The sequence below is a fragment of the Oryctolagus cuniculus genome, chromosome 15, assembly GCF_051225735.1.
Source record: "Oryctolagus cuniculus isolate XC-2025 breed Fujian yellow rabbit chromosome 15, ASM5122573v1, whole genome shotgun sequence".
Classification (NCBI taxonomy): domain Eukaryota; kingdom Metazoa; phylum Chordata; class Mammalia; order Lagomorpha; family Leporidae; genus Oryctolagus; species Oryctolagus cuniculus.
In genome coordinates this window covers 90,277,340-90,295,952 of record NC_142881.1, presented here as the reverse complement: position 1 = coordinate 90,295,952, position 18,613 = coordinate 90,277,340, and the positions used below count along the sequence as shown (strand labels likewise).

At 40.9% G+C, this 18,613-nt stretch overlaps 1 protein-coding gene across 2 annotated transcripts in view; it reads right to left on the bottom strand.

Annotated features, from left to right (window-relative positions):
- LOC138845290 (uncharacterized) overlaps positions 1-18,613 on the bottom strand; it is an 81,427-nt gene that overhangs the window by 17,749 nt on the left and 45,065 nt on the right. For both annotated transcript variants that reach the window (XM_089313735.1, XM_089313734.1), the window contains exon 2: positions 6,773-6,830. In XM_089313735.1, coding sequence (XP_089169861.1) covers positions 6,773-6,787 — 15 coding nt within the window. In that variant the 5' untranslated portion in view covers positions 6,788-6,830. The remainder of the gene's footprint in view (positions 1-6,772; positions 6,831-18,613) is intronic.

The following is an 18,613-nucleotide window of genomic DNA, read 5'->3' as shown; positions in this document are numbered from 1 at the left end:
AAGAAAAATTTTTTTAAAAAATATATTGAAACAATTGTTCTACAATAATGACATTCCCTCATATTCCAACCTTTGAGGTAGAATCTAATGCACATGAGCTGGCTAGAGCCATGTGCTTAGTGAATTGAACCTGGCACATGTGAAACACTGAGAATATCATCAAGAGCAAAGGATAGCATCCTAACTGGAAAATGTTAAATTTAAATAAAATATCATCTTTTAAATAAAAAACACTCTATCCATATTTTATGTTCTGATAAAAGCTATAATTGTGAATTTAAATGTTAAGAATAAATAGGAGAGAGGTTGGCACTGCGGCTTAGTGGGTAAAGCCACCGCCTGCAGAGCCAGCATCCCATATGGGTGCTGGTTCAAAATCCAGCTGCTCCATTTCCAATCCAGCTCTCTGCTGTGGCCTGGGAAAGCAGTAGAAGATGGCCCAAACCCTTGGGCCCCTGCACCCATGTGGGAGATTCAGAAGAAGCTCCTGGTTTCAGATTGGCACAGCTCTGGCTGTTGTGGCCAAGTGGGGAGTGAACCAGTGGATGGAAGATCTCTCTCTCTCTCTCTCTCTCTCTATCTCTCTGCCTCTGCCTCTCCTTCTCTTTCTGTGTAATTCTGACTTTCAAATAAATAAATAAATCTTAAAAAAAGAATAAATAGAGAAATGATAATAATGGGTTGGCAGAACTTATTTGGTATAGCCTTTATATTGCATAGGCAATGAGAAAGAACAAAAGAGTAATTATATAAAACTAAAACCTGTTGTATACCAAAAGACATTATCAACAAAATGCAAAGGCAACCCATTTCATGGGAGAAAAAATTTACAAATCATATGATATGAGATTAATATTGGGAATATATGGTATATAAGAAAATCCTACAACTCAAAAGCAATAAAAAACAGATTTAGAAATAAGCAATGAACTAAAGACATTTGTACAGGGGCTAGAATTGTGGCATCATGGGTTAAACTACGACTTGCCATTCTGGCATCCTAGGCATCCCATATTGGAAAGTCAGTACAAGTCTTACTCTGTTTCTTATCCAGCTTCCTGCTAATGCACCTTGGAAGGCAACAAAAGATGCACTACGTACTGGGGCCCCTACTACCTAGGAGGGAAAACAGGATGGAGTTCCTGGCTTCTGGTTTGGCCTGGTCCATACCTCACTGTTAAAGCCTTGAGGGGCAAACTAGCACATGGAGGTCTTTCTCTTTCTCTCTCTCTCTCTTCCTCTCCCCCCCCCTTCCTGCCCTCCCTCTATCTCTCTCTCCCTCTTTCTCTGTCTCTTTATCTCTATCTCTCCCTCTCTCTGTTGCTCTGCCTTTCAAATATACAAATAAATCCTTTAAAAACATATTTCTGGGACCAGTATTGTGGCAAAGTGGGTTAAGTTGTTTACAGTGATACTGAAATCAAATGTGATTACCATTTCTAGTCCTGGCTGCTCCACTTCTTTTTTTTTTTTTTTTTTTTTTTTGACAGGCAGAGTGGTGGACAGTGAGAGAGAGAGACAGAGAGAAAGGTCTTCCTTTGCCGTTGGTTCACCCTCCAATGGCCGCCGCGGCCAGCGCACTGCGGCCGGCACATCGCGCTGATCCGATGGCAGGAGCCAGGGGCCAGGTGCTTTTCCTGGTCTCCCATGGGGTGCAGGGCCCAAGCACCTGGGCCATCCTCCACTGCACTCCCTGGCCACAGCAGAGAGCTGGCCTGGAAGAGGGGCAACCGGGACAGAATCCGTTGCCCCGACCGGGACTAGAACCCGGTGTGCCGGCGCCGCTAAGCGGAGGATTAGCCTAGTGAGCCGCGGCGCCGGCCGCTGCTCCACTTCTAATTCAGCTTACTGCAAACATGCCTGGGAAAGCAATGGCAGACAGTCTGAGTGCCTGGGCCCCTGAACCTGACACCAATGTGGGAGACCTGGAAGGAGTTCTAGGCTCCTAACTTTTACATGGCGCAGTCCTCGCAATTATACACATTTACAGAATGAACCAGCAGATACAGGATCTCTCTATTTCTCTCTCTGTCTCTGTAACTCTGCCTTTGAAATAAATTAAATAAACCTTTAAAAAGATATTTCTACAAAAATGATATACAAAGAACTGATTAGCACATGAAAATATATTCAACATTATTTACTTTTAGGTAAATACAAATGACAATCACAATGAGATTTCCACTTTCCAACCACTGAAATGTTTATTATAAAAAAAAAAAAAATGAGATCCCAGCAGAAAGAACACACCATCAAAGAAGGAGGCACCTTTCTCTGAAGGGAGGAAAGAACTTCCACTTTGACTATGGCCTTGTCTAAATAAGGTCGGAGTTGGTGAACTCAAGAGGCTTCTATAGCCTTGGAAACTCATGACAAGAGCCTCGGGTGATTACTGACGTCATAAATAAGAGTGTCAATTGTTCAATCAACAATGGGAGTCACTGTGCACCTACTCCCCATGTAGGATCTCTGTCCTTAAAGTGTTGTATTATGTAAGTTAACATTAAAACTAGTACTCAAACAGTACTTTACACTTTGTGTATCTGTGGGGGTGAAAACTGTTAAAATCTTTACTTAGTATATACTAAATTGATCTTCTATATATAAACATAATTGAAAACGAATCTTGATGAAGAATGGGATGGGGGGAGAGTGGGAGATGGGATCATTGTGGGTGGGATGGAGGTTATGAGGGGAAAAGCTGCTGTAATCCAAAAGTTGTACTTTTGAAATTTATATTTATTAAATAAAAGTTAAAAAAAAGATTGCAAATCTGTAGAAACTGAAACTCTAGTACATGGCTGATATGTATGTAAAACGATGGAACAAACATAGAAGAGTTTGAAAACATGACAGATCATTTTGGGTTAGAAATATACTATCTTTATTAGTACAAAATATAAACAGGATCATCTACATATATATATATACAAGCAAAATAATTTTCAAACTTATTCATTGATTTATTTACTTTTCTTTAAAGGCACAGAGAGAGAGAGGAAGACAGAAAATCTACTGGCTTGTTTGCTCCCAAAATTGCTACAACAGCCAGAAATGGACAGATGCTGAAGCCAGGTACAGAAATTTACATGGGCCTATCATGTGTTTCTCAATTTCTCAAATATTTGAGCCATTATCTGCTGCCTCCTACAGTCTGCATTAGCAGGAAGCTGAAATTGGAAGCAGAGTTAAGATAAACCCACACAAATCAATCTTGGATTCAGGTGAGGTAGAGGTATGTTTTTAAACATTGTTAATTATTTTCATTTTGTTTTAAGGATACAGAAACAGAGAGAGAGCAAGCGAGTGAAAGAAATGAAGATATTACATCTTTTGTTCTGCTTTGCATGTGCAATTTAATTCAGGCAGAGTTGGGACAGGCCACAGCCAATAGTGTAGAATTTGATTGGGTTTCTCATGTCGCTGGCAGGAACTTTAGTAGTTTAGTCATATTCTGCTGCCTCCCAGTATGCACATTAGCACAAAAAGTGGATGAGAATTAATGCATCAGGGACTTAAATCTGGCACTCCAATATGGGAAGTGGGAATCCCAAGTGTCAATTTAAGCTTATGTGGGAAAGCCCACCCTAAAGAGGTATCTTAACTACTGTGTCAAATGCTCAACACAAGTAAACATGATGAAAGCTGTGTTTCCTGTTTTATATGTATCTTTCTCTTAACACTGCTTCACATGTATGCCACCTCCAACTTCATGAAATCTTTCTCCCACTAACTCCTAAGCCTATTACCACATCATAGGAGAGGTCACCGCTCATCACTGAGATAATACATCCTTCACAATTTTTGTCAAGGGTGATACTTCTCATAAAAAGAGTGACACTTCTCATCAATGGAAGAATATTTTGTTTTTAATGAACAACAGCTCCTCCTTCTTTTACACGCTGCATACAGACATTAAAGTAAAGATTTAGGAACAAGCAAAAACAGAATTTAATGCCAGGTGAAGTTAGACTTGAGACGTAGGGAGGAGTCCAGGAAAAATCCTGTTTTCATGATTTGGTTCAAGGCTAGCTGGCAGTAATACCTTTCATGAGTATAAAAAACAGATGAATGCCAATTTAGAATTGTTGAGTTTGAGATGCTATTTGAACAAAAAGTATTCAATGAGAAATAGAAGTATGGGCTGGAGGAAAACAACAGTGTTAGCCCATTGATGGTCAGATCTGTTGAGGAGAATTGCAGGGAAGGGGAGAATTGAATGGGAGAGCACATTGAATACTTGAATGTGTGATATTAAGAAGAAATTAGAGGGGCCAGTGCTGTGGTGTCGCAAGTAAGACCACTGCCTGCAGTGCTGGCATCCCATATGGATGCCAGTTTTTGAGTCCAGGCTACTCCGCTTCTGATCCAGCTCTCTGCTATGCCCTGGGTGGGCAGTGGAAGATGGCCCAAGTCCTTGGGCCATCGTTCCCACGTGAGAAGACCTAGAGGAAATTCCTGGCTCCTGGCTTCAGATCAGCACAGCTCTGGCCATTGTGGCCAATTGGGGAGTGAACCAGTAGATGGAAGACCTCTCACACTCTTTCTGCCTGTCCTCTCTCTGTGTAACTCTTTCAAATAAATAAATAAAAAGAAGAAATCATCAGTGAGGTCAAGATAGCAACAGAAGAATATTCAGGAGAAAAACATTTACAGTAGCTCCAAATGTGGCAGAGAAGAGAAATTGAAAAGTGGGGCAGGCATTTAGCTTTGTGTTTATGATGCTACTTAGTACTCCTTGCTCCTACTTCAGAGTGCCAGGGATGTATTTTCAGCTCTGATTTTTGATTCCAGATTCTTGTTAATGCAGACCCTGGGAGATAGTAGTGATGACTCAAGTAATTGGGTTTCTGTCAGCCATGTGAGAGGCTAGCACTACATTCCTAGATCTTAGATTCAGCTTTCAAAAATTTATTTAAATTATACAAGTTTGAAGTATTTCATATATATAGATTTAGGAACATAATAATACTTCCCACCCTACCCTCCCTCCTGCCCACACTCTAACCCTTCTTCCTCTTCCCTCTCCTCTTCCAACTTAATTTTTTTTTTTTTTGACAGGCAGAGTGGACAGTGAGAGAGAGAGAGACAGAGAGAAAGGTCTTCCTTTGGCCGTTGGTTCACCCTCCAATGGCCGCCGTGGCCAGCATGCTGCGGCCGGCGCACCGCGCTGATCCGATGGCAGGAGCCAGGTGCTTCTCCTGGTCTCCCATAGGGTGCAGGGCCCAAGGACTTTGGGCCATCCTCCACTGCACTCCCTGGCCACAGCAGAGAGCTGGCCTGGAAGAGGGGCAACCGGGACAGAATCCGGCGCCCCGACCGGGACTAGAACCCGGTGTGCCAGCGCCGCAAGGCGGAGATTAGCCTAGTGAGCCATGGCACCGGCCTCCGACTTAATTTTTACAAAGATTTATTTTCAGCTTACCTGACTTCTGTAAGGTTAACTCAACACTATGTAAAGAATTCAACAAACAGTATGAAGAAAAAAACTTGATCCTTCAGCAGAACAGACAAGGGCTGTAAACAGTCATCAAGTCTCAAAATGTCCTCGCCACTCCAATGTATTACTTTTTAGGTATTCTATCATTTACCCTCAGATCAGGGACAACATAAGATATCTGTCTCTTGGGGGACTGGCTTATTTCACTAAGTACAATGGTTTTCAGTTCATCCATTTTGTTATAAAAGACAGGATTTCATTTTTTTCTTACAGCTGAGTAGTGTTCCCTAGTGTGTATATATATATATATGTATGTATGTGTACATATACATTTATATACATATACATACGTGTGTATATATATATATATATATGTATATACATATACATTTATTTATCCAGTCATCAATTAATGGACATTTAGGTTGATCCCATATCTTAGCTACTGTGTTAGATGCAGCTTTGACCCAGCCCTGGCTGCTGTGGGTATTTGGGGAGTTAATCTGTGGATAAGAGCTCTCTCTCTTCTCTCTCTCATTTTTTCTAAGAGCTCTGTCTCTTAAACTACATATCTCTCTCACTCTCTGTTTCTGTCTCATGTATGTATGTGTGTGTGTTTGTGTGTGAATGTGTGTGTATTAATACAGCAAAAGATTCAGGTAAGAAAAATATTAGAGAACAAATCTGTATGTTATTGGTAAATACTTGAAGAATTTAATAAAGACAAGTTTGAACAGATTAAGGTTCAAATGAAGAATGGAATTATTTGTCTGAATATATAAATTTGAGAAATCCACAGCACAGTGTGTCCATACACTGACTTGGAGAAATGTATAGAGAGATGCTTAAAAACCTGCAAAAGAGTCCACACACTCCTGGTCTAATCCATCAAACCAGTGCAGCCTTCTTATAGCTGTTGAGTACCACAGTATTTAAGCAATTCCAAATAAAGCCCTTAGTAACTGGTTCTGTTTTTCAGCACTAGGTAAATCCTACCTTTGCTGAATGCTACGTTTATTATCACTGTCTACTACATCCACATGATGAATAGATTCTGTTTTGAACTTCACAGCCCAAGGGAATTACCACATTCTTCTCTAAGTTTCAATTTAAATCATGGAACAAATGTGTCCTTTTGTTATGGAATCTGAAAGACAAGAATACTTTCCACAGTCTTAGGTGGTTATGTCTTACAACTCCAACAACTTTACACTGCCTACACGTATTTGCTGATGTTGAATTATATTTACACGCACTTTTCCATTTTAACTGACAAACCCTCACAAAGCCCCTAAAATAGAAAACAAGCTGAGAAATAAATAAGTAACTTACTGGAGATGTATTCATTTTCTTTGTTCTTGGAAAGCTATAGAAGTCTCTAGAGTTATACCTGGAAGAAAGATGAGTGGAAGGCGTGGTAAGAAAATTGATCTAGCTTTCTCCTACCTTCCGCTGTGCTAAGCGAGATCATGATGGAAATTAATACAAAATAATAGACACATTAGCTGAAGAAACAACAACACTGAGCCTGCCTGTGAAAGAATAGGGCTTATACATGAGAAATGGCAGGAAAGTCCTAGAAAGAACACCAACAATTCCTTTAATCATGAGAGAATAAATACAATTTACCATTAGGCTAATGAAAATATTTATCTGCTCCTTATTTTGTAAAAATTTAATGTAACTGAAAATAATTCATAATTCTAAGGATGATTGTTGAAGTAAATTGGGGCATACCAAAGAAAGATCATGTTGTCACTAAAATCAATACTATAGAATAATACTTGAATGGTATTAACCATTTTTCTGTTAATATAGATGTAAGACACAGGATTCCATATTAGAGTTTTCACTAGAACATCCCCAGATTTTATATATCTAACATTCCATAGAAAATAGGCCTCTTGGCCAGCGCCATGGCTCACTATGCTAATCCTCTGCCTCGGCATCCTGGATTCTAGTCCCGGTCAGGGCGCTGGATTCTGTCCCAGTTGTTCCTCTTTCAGTCCAGCTCTCTGCTATGACCGGGGAAGGCAGTGGAGGATGGCTCAAGTGCTTGGGCCCTGCACCCGCATAGGAGACCAGGAAGAAGCACCTGGCTCCTGGCTTCAGGTTGGCACAGCGTGCCGGCCGTAGTGGCCATTTGGGGAGTGAACCAACAGAAGGAAGACCTTTCTCTCTGTCTCTCTCTCTCACTGTCTATAACTCTCTGTCTCTCTCTCTCTCACTATCTAACTCTGCTTGACCACCCCCCCCCAAAAAAAAAAAAAGGAATCTTGCAACCTGTTATTTGTCTAAAATTATATGGGAAAAATCAATATATTTTATTGAACTACATCTTTCAGAAATGATTCTAAATGACACACCTACCTGTGTCCAGATCGTCAGATAGTCCTTCCCGAAAATGACCCTGACTTAACCAATTCACTGGCTTTAGCCAATGGAATTAAGTATGACATTAACATAAGTTGAAATATATTTGCCTATTTGAGTTTGTCTTATTGGACAGTCATCTTGTGAAGAAGTAAAATACTGTTGGTGTCACAATGTCTAGGCAAGAACCAGAGCAAGCTATCAGGCGTGGGAGAGAGAAATGTGGTACAGCATGTTAATCCACTGCTTGGGATACATGATACCCTGTGGGCGATCTCAGCAGTTACCTGAGCCCAGGCATATTTTTCCCCACCCCTGCCTTCTGCCAATCAGGTAAACAAGCCCATTAAGCCCACTTGGGAAGCTACGTGACCTTCAAGCTGATTGGATAGGCATATTGTTGCCAGTGTTCATTCTGCCCTATGGCCAGTGTTCCCCAGAATTGGTTACACCCCTTTTACCTACCCTTTAAAATGTACGTGTTTGTGAATAACCACGGACATGTTCACAGAAGACTGTCCATGGTGTCTTTGTGAAGGAAAAGGCATAGCCACTCTGCTCATCCACGGCAGTGTGGCTTAGCAGGACTAAGTGGCAATACCCCATATCAGAGTGTCTGGTTTGTGCCCTAGATACTATATACTCCCAGTCCACATGCCTGCAAATGTTCCTGGGAGACAGTGCATGATGGACAAGTACTTGGATTCGTGCTACCTACATGGGACACCCAGTTCTTGCCTCCTGGCTTCAGCCTGGCTTAGCTCTGGCTGTTAAGGACATTTGAGAAGTGAACCAGCAGATAGAAGATATCTCTGTCTTTGTCACTCTTCCAAATACATAAATAAAACATTAAAAAACACGCATCAGATATGTAAGTAAAGAGCCCAGCCCAAAATGTTTACTTGTAAATAAATCTGTACTTTTTGGTTGTTGATTTATTACGCATCAAATGCTGATATACATTGTTGAGTAGGAGAGAAACAACTTAATTTCAAGCTAATACAACCAAGGGAATTTCACAATCACTCAAAGAAGTCCTCATGAGCATAATAAATGCCAACTGGATGAGAGTCAGGAAGGTATAGAAATAGAAAGATAGTCTGGAGATCAATAATACTGTGTTTTAATTTTAAACACACACACATATAAGCACTATTTTGTGTTGCTGTAGTATTAATAATTAGCACTAAAACTGTGATTTATTACCATTTTAAATAATCAGAAACAGATTCATCTTGACTTTCTTTAGCATTTATGATAGTCAAGGATGGATAACTGGCACTAAGTGAGAAAACATGTGCTATAAGCCCACTGGATTCACAAAATCCACACACAGTATTGGAGGATAGTCATGCTCAAAGTGCTTTCCTCTAAAACAGTGTTTCTTCTAAACTGAATTCAGTTCTAAGAATCTCATAAGTAATCACCTCTGATAAAATGGAGAATATTACTCAAAAAGTCAGGGTGCCTGGTATCTACTAATGATTTGACCTTTGTCAACACACTTATTCTCTAAAATGCACTATATTTTATATTTATCATCTGACACAAGAGTCCTGGCAACAATTCTGATGCTACCAGGAAAACTATCAGGGTAGAGGAGAATTCAGCATAGCTCTAGATGCCAAATGTGGTGAAAGACCAGTTAGCAGAGTTCCAAATCTGGAAATAATGGAGTAATGAGAGTAATGGAGCAAGGAGTAATGAGAGTGTGTTAGAGAGCACTATGGACAGATTTCTAGATATAACAAGTTGTATCTACACTGCAGGTAACACTTTCAAAACTCTTCCAACATGTTACACTTCCTGGGCCCCTGTCTATGTGTCTTACCTCTCTCACATCTCTCTTCTCAAGGTCCATGTAAGTCTTCTAATGTCACCCAGTCTTAGAAAGCTTTATAGATGAGGTGAGGTAGCATCACTCAAACCTTGATCACTCTGGGCAGAAGAATCAATAAATGCTTGGGCAAGTCAAAGCTAGGGTCTTCACCTTTCTGGGACCCTTCTGCCTCTATTGTGAAGAATTAGGGATGGCTGGTCAGAGGAGCGGTCCTTCAGGTGCCTTCCTATTCATGGAGCCAAGTGTTCATTCAGCATAAACTACTTTGTTATAAAGGAAATAGACTCGGGGCTATCACTGTGGTGCAGTAAGTGAAGCTGTTGCTTATAATGCCCAGCATCCCATGAGTACCCTGTTGAGTCTTGACTGCTCCACTTCTGATCCAGCTCCCTACTAATGCTCCTGGGGAATACTTGGGCTCCTGCCACATACATGGAAGAGCAGGATGGAGAACCAGGCTCCTGGAATAACGCTGGCCCAGCCCTGGCTGTTGTGGCCATTTAGGGAGTGAATCAGTGGATGGAAGATCTGTCTCTCCCCCTCTCTCTGTAACTCTGCCTTAAATGTTTTTTTTTAAAAAGAAATGAAACAGGCTCATCATACAATGCCTTAATTATCCTCATAGAACCTAATGCCCTTGGAAACTAGGTTTTATATAAAGTTTTATAAATTCAGACATGGATACCAGCAGACTATAGACCAAAAAGGACTAGACATTTCAGTTGGTGAGTAAATACCACAAATTCAACTGCCCAGTAGTGACACAGCTGGTACACATTTCAAACTGATTAGCCAGGAATATGAAGCATTTCATTGGTATTGTGAATGCCCTCAGGCTACACAGATGGATAAACTTATGTCATATAGATCAGTAACAGGATCCTTCATTGGCCAAACTCAAACTGGACTCACACTTCACATGTCACTGCTCATGCAGTTTGCAGATTCCTCCTATACCGTTGTGATCTTGGATTCACAACTGCATTTCTGGAGCTTCAGTAACTAGGTTCAGCACATCTGGAAGAATACATTGGTCTTTTGAGAGAGCAACACCCTCTGACAAAATAATCCTTGAAACACAACCCATGTTTCCCCTGCTATGGTCTCAGATCTGAGGATTCAGGCAGTGTGGCCTTACCGACAGAGTGAGGTCTATGGCTCACACTTCACTGTCAGGACTCACCACCTGAGAACAATGGATTTATCTCCTCCCAGTAAGTGCAGAACACATGCCTCATGGCCAAGGATCCCTATGGTCTGTGAAGCCCAAAATCATATGAACTAGAAGTGATCTCTCTATCTCTTTTTAAAATAAAAGGAAACTATAGGCCAATATGCCTAATGAATACAGATGCAAAAATTACCATCATAATGCTAGCAAATCAAATCCAGCAGTACATCAAAAAGCTCAGACATCATAATCAAATGAGATATATCTTAGGAAAAAGTAGGGCTAGATCAGCATATGCAATCAGTAAACCAAATAAATCATATCAAGAGGATGAATGATAAATATCATTATGATCATTTGAATAGATGTAGAAAAAGTATTCAGTAAAATTCAGTATCAATTTATGAGAAAAATTTTAAGTAAAACACATATAGAAGGAAAATATCTCAACACAATAAAGCCTACATTTGGAAAACTCATAGCCACCATCTTTCTGAAAGACATTTCCTCTAAGACCTGGAACCAGACAAGGATGTTCACTGTCACCACTGTTACTCAACATTGCACTGTAAATTCTGGCTAACACAAGTAGGCAAGAGAAGGAAATAAAGAAATGCAGATAGGAAAGAAGGAATTTAAATTATTTGTTTCTAAATGTCATGATTTTATATAGAGAGAATTAATTGACTCTTCCAAGAGACTGCTAGAACTGATAAATGAGTTCAGTAAAAGTTGCAAGGTATAGAATGAACACAAAATCTCAGTAGTACTTTTATACACAAATAGTGAGCACACTGAAAAATAAAAGAAAAAACAGATTCATAATACTGAAAGAAAATAAAAATATCTGGAATAGATTTAATCATATATGAAAGACCTTTACAATTAAAAAATTACAAAACATTGATGAAAGAAATTGAAGACACAATGTGAACTCCAAAGTTCATGCACTGGAAGAATTAATAACATTGCCATACTACCCAAAATAATTTACAGATTAAACACAATTCCCATCTACACACCAATGACACTCTTCACAGAACCAGAATAAAACAAATCTAAAATTTGTCTAGAATGAAAAAAAGTCCTCAAATAACCAAAGCAATCTTGAAGAACAGAAAAATTCCAGAGGGACCAGAATATCTGAATACAAGGCATAGTACAGACATATGATAACCACTGATATAGTAAGAAGAGACACATTCACTAATGGAACAAAATAGGGGTCCCACAAAGAAATCCACACATTCACATGCAACTGTTCTTTGACAAACTTACCAAAAATTCACTGGGGAAAGAAGTCTCTTCATTAAATGGTCCACAGCAAACTGAATCTCAGCAATTGTTAGCAATTGTTTAAATAAAATTTTATTTTAAAAAATCAAAACAATATCTACACTATAATGAACTATCTGTAAAAAAAAATTAGGAAAACAATCTCATTAGTAGAGCATTAAAAGCCAATTAAGGGCCGGCGCCGCGGTTCACTAGGCTAATCCTCCACCTAGCGGCACCGGCACACCAGGTTCTAGTCCCGGTCGGGGCGCCGGATTCTGTCCCGGTTGCCCCTCTTCCAGGCCAGCTCTCTGCTGTGGCCAGGGAGTGCAGTGGAGGATGGCCCAAGTCCTTGGGCCCTGCACCTCATGGGAGACCAGGATAAGTACCTGGCTCCTGCCATCAGATCAGCACGGTGCACCGGCCGCAGCGGCCATTGGAGGGTGAACCAACGGCAAAAGGAAGACCTTTCTCTCTGTCCACTTTGCCTGTCAAAAAATAAACAAATAAATAAATAAATAAAATTTTAAAAAAGCCAATTAAGGGGCTAGTGCTGTGGCTTATCAGGTTTAGCCACCTGCAGTGCCAGCATCTCATATGGGCACAGGTTCAAATCCCAGCACTCAGGAGCTACTTCTGGGTATTCCCTGTGGGTGGAAGTAACTTGGACTATTATCCAGGAACACCAACTAGAAGCTCTAAGTATTCAGTAGCCAGGATTTGAAAATAAGGCACTCCAACAGGGCTGGGAGAATCCCAAATTGTGGCTTAATGCATTGTACCACACCACTCATCCCCGTTATATGGTTTATTCATTGTTAATGTGGCTGATAAATTACATACAAGGTTTGCCAACTGTTTCTCATTTAAAAAGTAAAGTTAGCATGAGTATTTAGAGCATTTGGATTTATTTCCTGGATCTGGCTGCTGACTCCAGGTTACTATTAATTGACCCAGGGAAAAAGTGGTGATGGCTCAAGGGATTGGGTTCCTGCCACCCTCATGAAAAACCTAGATAGAGTTCTCAGCTCTCTGCTTTGACCCAGACCCCTTCTTGGCAGTTGTGGGCATCTGGGGAGTAAGCCAATGAATAGCATCTCTCTGTCTCTGAAATAAACAAACAATTAAAAGGGATTATCAGAAAAAGCAATGAGTTTTGACTGTCAGATAACATAAAAAGAGTATCTGAAAGCCATCAAATGAAGATACAACAAAAAATTTACTTTCTCTATTCCCACATATCTCATGGACAAATATTTATTCAAAATGATAGTATCAACAATGAACTGAGGCCGGCTCCGCGGCTCACTAGGCTAATCCTCCGCCTTGCGGCGTCAGCACACCAGGTTCTAGTCCCGGTCGGGGCGCCGGATTCTGTCCCGGTTGCCCCTCTTCCAGGCCAGCTCTCTGCTGTGGCCAGGGAGTGCAGTGGAGGATGGCCCAAAGTCCTTGGGCCCTGCACCCCATGGGAGACCAGGATAAGTACCTGGCTCCTGCCATCAGCTCAGCGTGGTGCGCCAGCCGCAGCGGCCATTGGAGGGTGAACCAACGGCAAAAGGAAGACCTTTCTCTCTGTCTCTCTCTCACTGTCCACTCTGCCTGTCAAAAAAAAAAAAAAAAAAAAAAAACCACACACAATGAACTGGGGGTCAGTACTGTGCTGTAGTAGATGAAGTGGCTACCTAAGACACCAGCATCCCATATTGGTACTTGTTCAAGTCCCTGCTGCTCCACTTGCAATCCAGCTCCCTGCTAAGGGCCTGGGAAAATCAGCAGAAGATGGTCCAAGTACTTATGCCCCTGCCACCCATGAGGGAGACCTAAAATAAACTCTTGGCTCCTGGCTTCAGCCTGGCCCAGCCCTGGCCACTGTAACCTTTGGGTAATGAACCAGATGGAAGCTCTCTCTCCCTGTCTCTTCTTCTATCTGTGTAACTCTGCCTTTCAAATGAATAAAATTTAAAAAAAAAAATTAACTGGGTCAGAACAACTACAGAGAGATAAAAAGAATGACAAAAATTATATGTAGGAATTGGGAATATTCTATAAGATGCCTGTACTGCCCTCAAGATAGTATAAAATTATTTGAAAATTTATACTGCAAACTTTAGAAATTACCAAAAAACTTTAAGAAACACATATACTTGATATGTTAATAAGAGTGAAAATGTAATCCTACAGAACGCTCAATTAAAATAGGAAAAGAGCTGTAGACACTGGCTTAGTGGTAAGCTAAATGGATTATCCTTGGTCTTTACAATTATCCCTCCACACACAAGGATGAGAGAATCCAGACTGCACAAATCATTTTCTACTTGTTCCTTCAATACTTGCATCCAATCAGCAATAGCTCTCCAAGGAATGAGAACTGTAGCTGGGAGAAAATCTTGATGTCCCAGGGGGTTAGGCACACATATGAGGGGAGTATACAGTAGATGTCATTCAGTCACAGAGCAACAGCTGCTCCACTGACTCCTTTCCTACTGCTGACATTCCGTAAGAATCAGCTAGAGAATGGCATTCACACCATGCTCCTGGGAACCTGGCCACTGGGGGCATATCGGGTTATCACTCACAAGTGATTTTTGAAACACAAGACAAGTAAAAGAGAGAAGGGTGTATGAAGACATCACTCTTGAAAATTCTAGGGTGAATCTTTTAAAAAATGACAATCTGGTAAGATGTTTGCATTTACGGTAAGTAAAATAACATGTATAAATATCTTTAAAATTAACTTATTTGAAATGCAAAATAGAGACAGAGATCTTCCATCTGTGGGTTCAGTCCCCACAGGTCAACTTCCAGAACTAGGCCAGCATGAAGCCAGGAGCCTGGAACTAAATCTGGGCCCCCTACATGGGTGGCAGAGACCTAATTGCTTAGGCTATCATATGCAGCCTCCTAGGGTGTGCATTATCTGCAAACTGGATGGCAAGCAGAGCTGGAAGTCAAATCTAGGCACTCTGATAGGGATGTGAGAGTCCCAAATGGTATCTTAACCACTGCTACACTTACTGCAGGACAAACATTTTGTATGTGAAAGAGGTAAATGTTTTCACTTTTTTCTCATATGAAATGTTCAGACAGAAAACAAACCTTTTACAGAGCTATTCATTGTTCTGTGGGAAAGACACAATGAAAATTTTGAAGCTACGGTCTGGCACTGTGGTGCAGCAGGTTAAGCTGCCACCTGCAATGCTAGTGTCCCATGTGAACAAGAGTTGGCATTCCAGCAGCTGTGACTCCCAGTTAATGTGCTTGGGAAAGCAGCAGATGACCCAAGTATTGTCCCTGCCACTCTCCTGGGAAACCCATATAGATTTTGAGGCTCTTGTCTTTGGCCAGGCCCAGCCCCAGCCTTCATGGTCAACTGGGGAGTGAACCAGTGAATGGAAGTGTAGAGATCAACTCTACACTAAGTAAATATTTCAACAGCTTGCACACACATAGACGCACAAAATAAAAAGTACTGTTAGAAGACTAGTTTTACCGTTGATTCTCATACAATTCATGAAGGACAAAGATCCTACATGGGGAGCAGGTGCACAGTGACTCCCACTGTTGATTTAACAGTTGACACTCTTATTTATGACGTCAGTAATCACCCGAGGCTCTTGTCATGAGCTGCCAAGGCTATAGAAGCCTCTTGAGTTCACAAACTCCGATCTTATTTAGAAAAGGCAATAATCAAAGTGGAAGTTCTCTCCTCCCTTCAGAGAAAGGTACCTCCTTCTCTGATGGCCCCTTTTTTATACTGAGAGTTCACTCACAGAGATTTTTCATTTAGGTCATTTTTTGTCACAGTATCTTGGCTTTCCATGCCTGAAATGCTCTAATAAGCTTTTTAGCAGATCAAAATGCCTTAGGGGCTGATTCTGAGGCCAGAGTGCTATTCCGAAAGAACTTCAGGTATTTCTCTCAGTATCTTGTCTAAATTTATAAGCTTTGTGAAATTGTTATTTGTGTTACATCCTTTTCCTTAATGACATTTACTAGTTCTATTAATTTTCTTAATTTTTTAAAAGATTTTATTTGTTTGAGAATTAGAGTTACAGAGAGTGAGAGGAAGAGATAGAGAGGTCTTCCATCCACTGGTTCACTCCCCAAATGGCCGCAACAGCCAGAGCTGCGCCAATCCAAAGCCAGGAGCCAGGAGTTTCTTCCGGGTCTCCCATGTTGGGGCCCAAGGGCTTGGGCCATCTTGTACTGCTTTCCCAGGCCATAGCAGAGAGCTGGATCGGAAGAGGGGCAGCCGGAACTAGAACTGGCAGCCATATGGGATGCTGGTGCCGCAGGAGGAGGATTAACCCACTGAGCCACGATGCCGGTCCCTAATTTTCTTAATGTTTTATAAATCTTTTTCATTGTTTCGTTTGTGCGGTATTATGAAGAGTATTTCACTGCTGTCTGATCCTATTTTTGCCTGTATCACAGATTCTACTGTATACTCCATTTTAGTTCTTAAGAAAGCAAAACTGATGGCTTTTCAGCTTTCTAATATATTCATATGAAGCTATATGTTTTCCTATGCATCTCCTGTATTCTTTCCTGTCTTTGCAAATCTTGTACCTGCATGCCCTGTTTACTTACCAGTGTGTCTAGCCCCTGTGCCTGTAGCTATGCTAGATTTTGTGTATTTCTAATCTTATTCCAGGAATCCAAATGTCACCACCATTTGCACCATTATATGACTGGGATTCAGGTTCATTCTTAGTTTTGTAATTGAAAAAATGTGTTTCTTGAGTTGGCCCTGTGGCATAGCAGGTCAAGTGGCCACCTGCTGCACTAGTATACCCTTGGGTGCTAGTTCAATCCCAGCTGCTCCACTTCCAATCCAGCTCCCTACTAATGAGCCTGAGAAAGCAGCAGAGGATGGCCCAAGTACTAGGTCCCCTGCACCCAGCTGTAAGACCTGGAGGAAACTACTGACTCCTAACTTCAGCCTGTCCCAGCCACAGCTGATGTGGCCACTTGGGAAGTGAACCAGTAGATGAAAAACCTCTGTCTCTACTTCTCTCTCTGTAACTCCACTTTTCAAATAAATAATATATATCTTCAGGAAAACTTTTTATATCATCTAGGCCACCTCTTCAAAGGCTCCATTCCTTGTGCCAGCATCGTAAGTCTCCATCCCTTTTGTCTATAGCATATTTTACCTCAGGTATCTCTTCCTCTCTGTTTCCAATGCCAATTCTGTGTCTCCAGTCCCTCTTAATATAGCCATGACCTTCTCTCAAAGTTCCTCCTCCCTGGTCCATACAACCTATATCAGGACTCTTGCCATCTCCACTTCTCTTTAGAGTGACTTTACTTCTAACCTAGATTGATTTTATGCATTGTGCTTTAAGCTCATGGCAGCATTTGGTTACCACTATGTCCTTTACTAAAGCCATGGCTTCCTTCAGGTACCTGTGTACCTATAGCCACTGTCTTCCTTTGTCTTTGCAACACCCAAGATTCCGCCTCATGCATTTTTTGTGTGTGTCCATCTACCCAATTTCTGAACTTCAACAGTCTCTCGGTCCTCATAGGTTCTGCCTCAACAGTCCATACCTAATGTGACAGTTCTGTTATCTGTTCATGTTCTGAAGAAAATCTTGGTTTCATACTGGGTTCAGTCAAAAATGCATAAATATGTTGTATAAAATTCTATGCTGAATTAAACATCAATGCATGTTTTCACACTAACTGAATAAATATATAAGGAGATCTTTGCATAACTGGGTTGATGATACTATTGTAGACTTTATAATAACATTAATTCAGATGCTTTGTAAAATACCATTTACATTCTGAAAAATAATGAATGAGACTTCTGGATACTCTATTTTCTCTCAAACTATTGGCACTGACATGGATATTTGTTTGCTATACCATTTTATAGATACGTAATGTAACTCATTGCTGTTTTAACTTGCATTTCCTAAATATAAAATTTATTCATCCCATAATTTCCAAATGCTCAGTATATTCATGTATATATTCAACATAAAAATAGCTTTTCATTTATTTATTCAGTTCATATGTTGGGTAATTTATCACCTTACTGTTTTTACAAATTAGTCATAAATTTTGCATTCAATTCCTATTATACATGTTTTTGCAAATAATAACTCCCAGAATGAGGTATTCCTTCTATAGTTTGAAGATTTTTTTTTTTTTTTTTTTTTGGACAGGCAGAGTGGACAGTGACAGACAGAGAGAAAGGTCTTCCTTTTGCCGTTGGTTCACCCTCCAATGGCCGCCGCGGCCGGCGCACCACGCTGATCTGAAGCGGGAGCCAGGTGCTTCTCCTGGTCTCCCATGCGGGTACAGGGCCCAAGCACTTGGACCATCCTCCACTGCACTCCCGGGCCACAGCAGAGAGCTGGCCTGGAAGAGGGGCAACCGGGACAGAATTCAGTGCCCTGACTGGGACTAGAACCCGGTGTGCCAGCGCCGCAAGGCAGAGGATTAGCCTATTAAGCCGCGGTGCCAGTCTCTGAAGAATGTATTTTGATCATAAGGCTTCTTA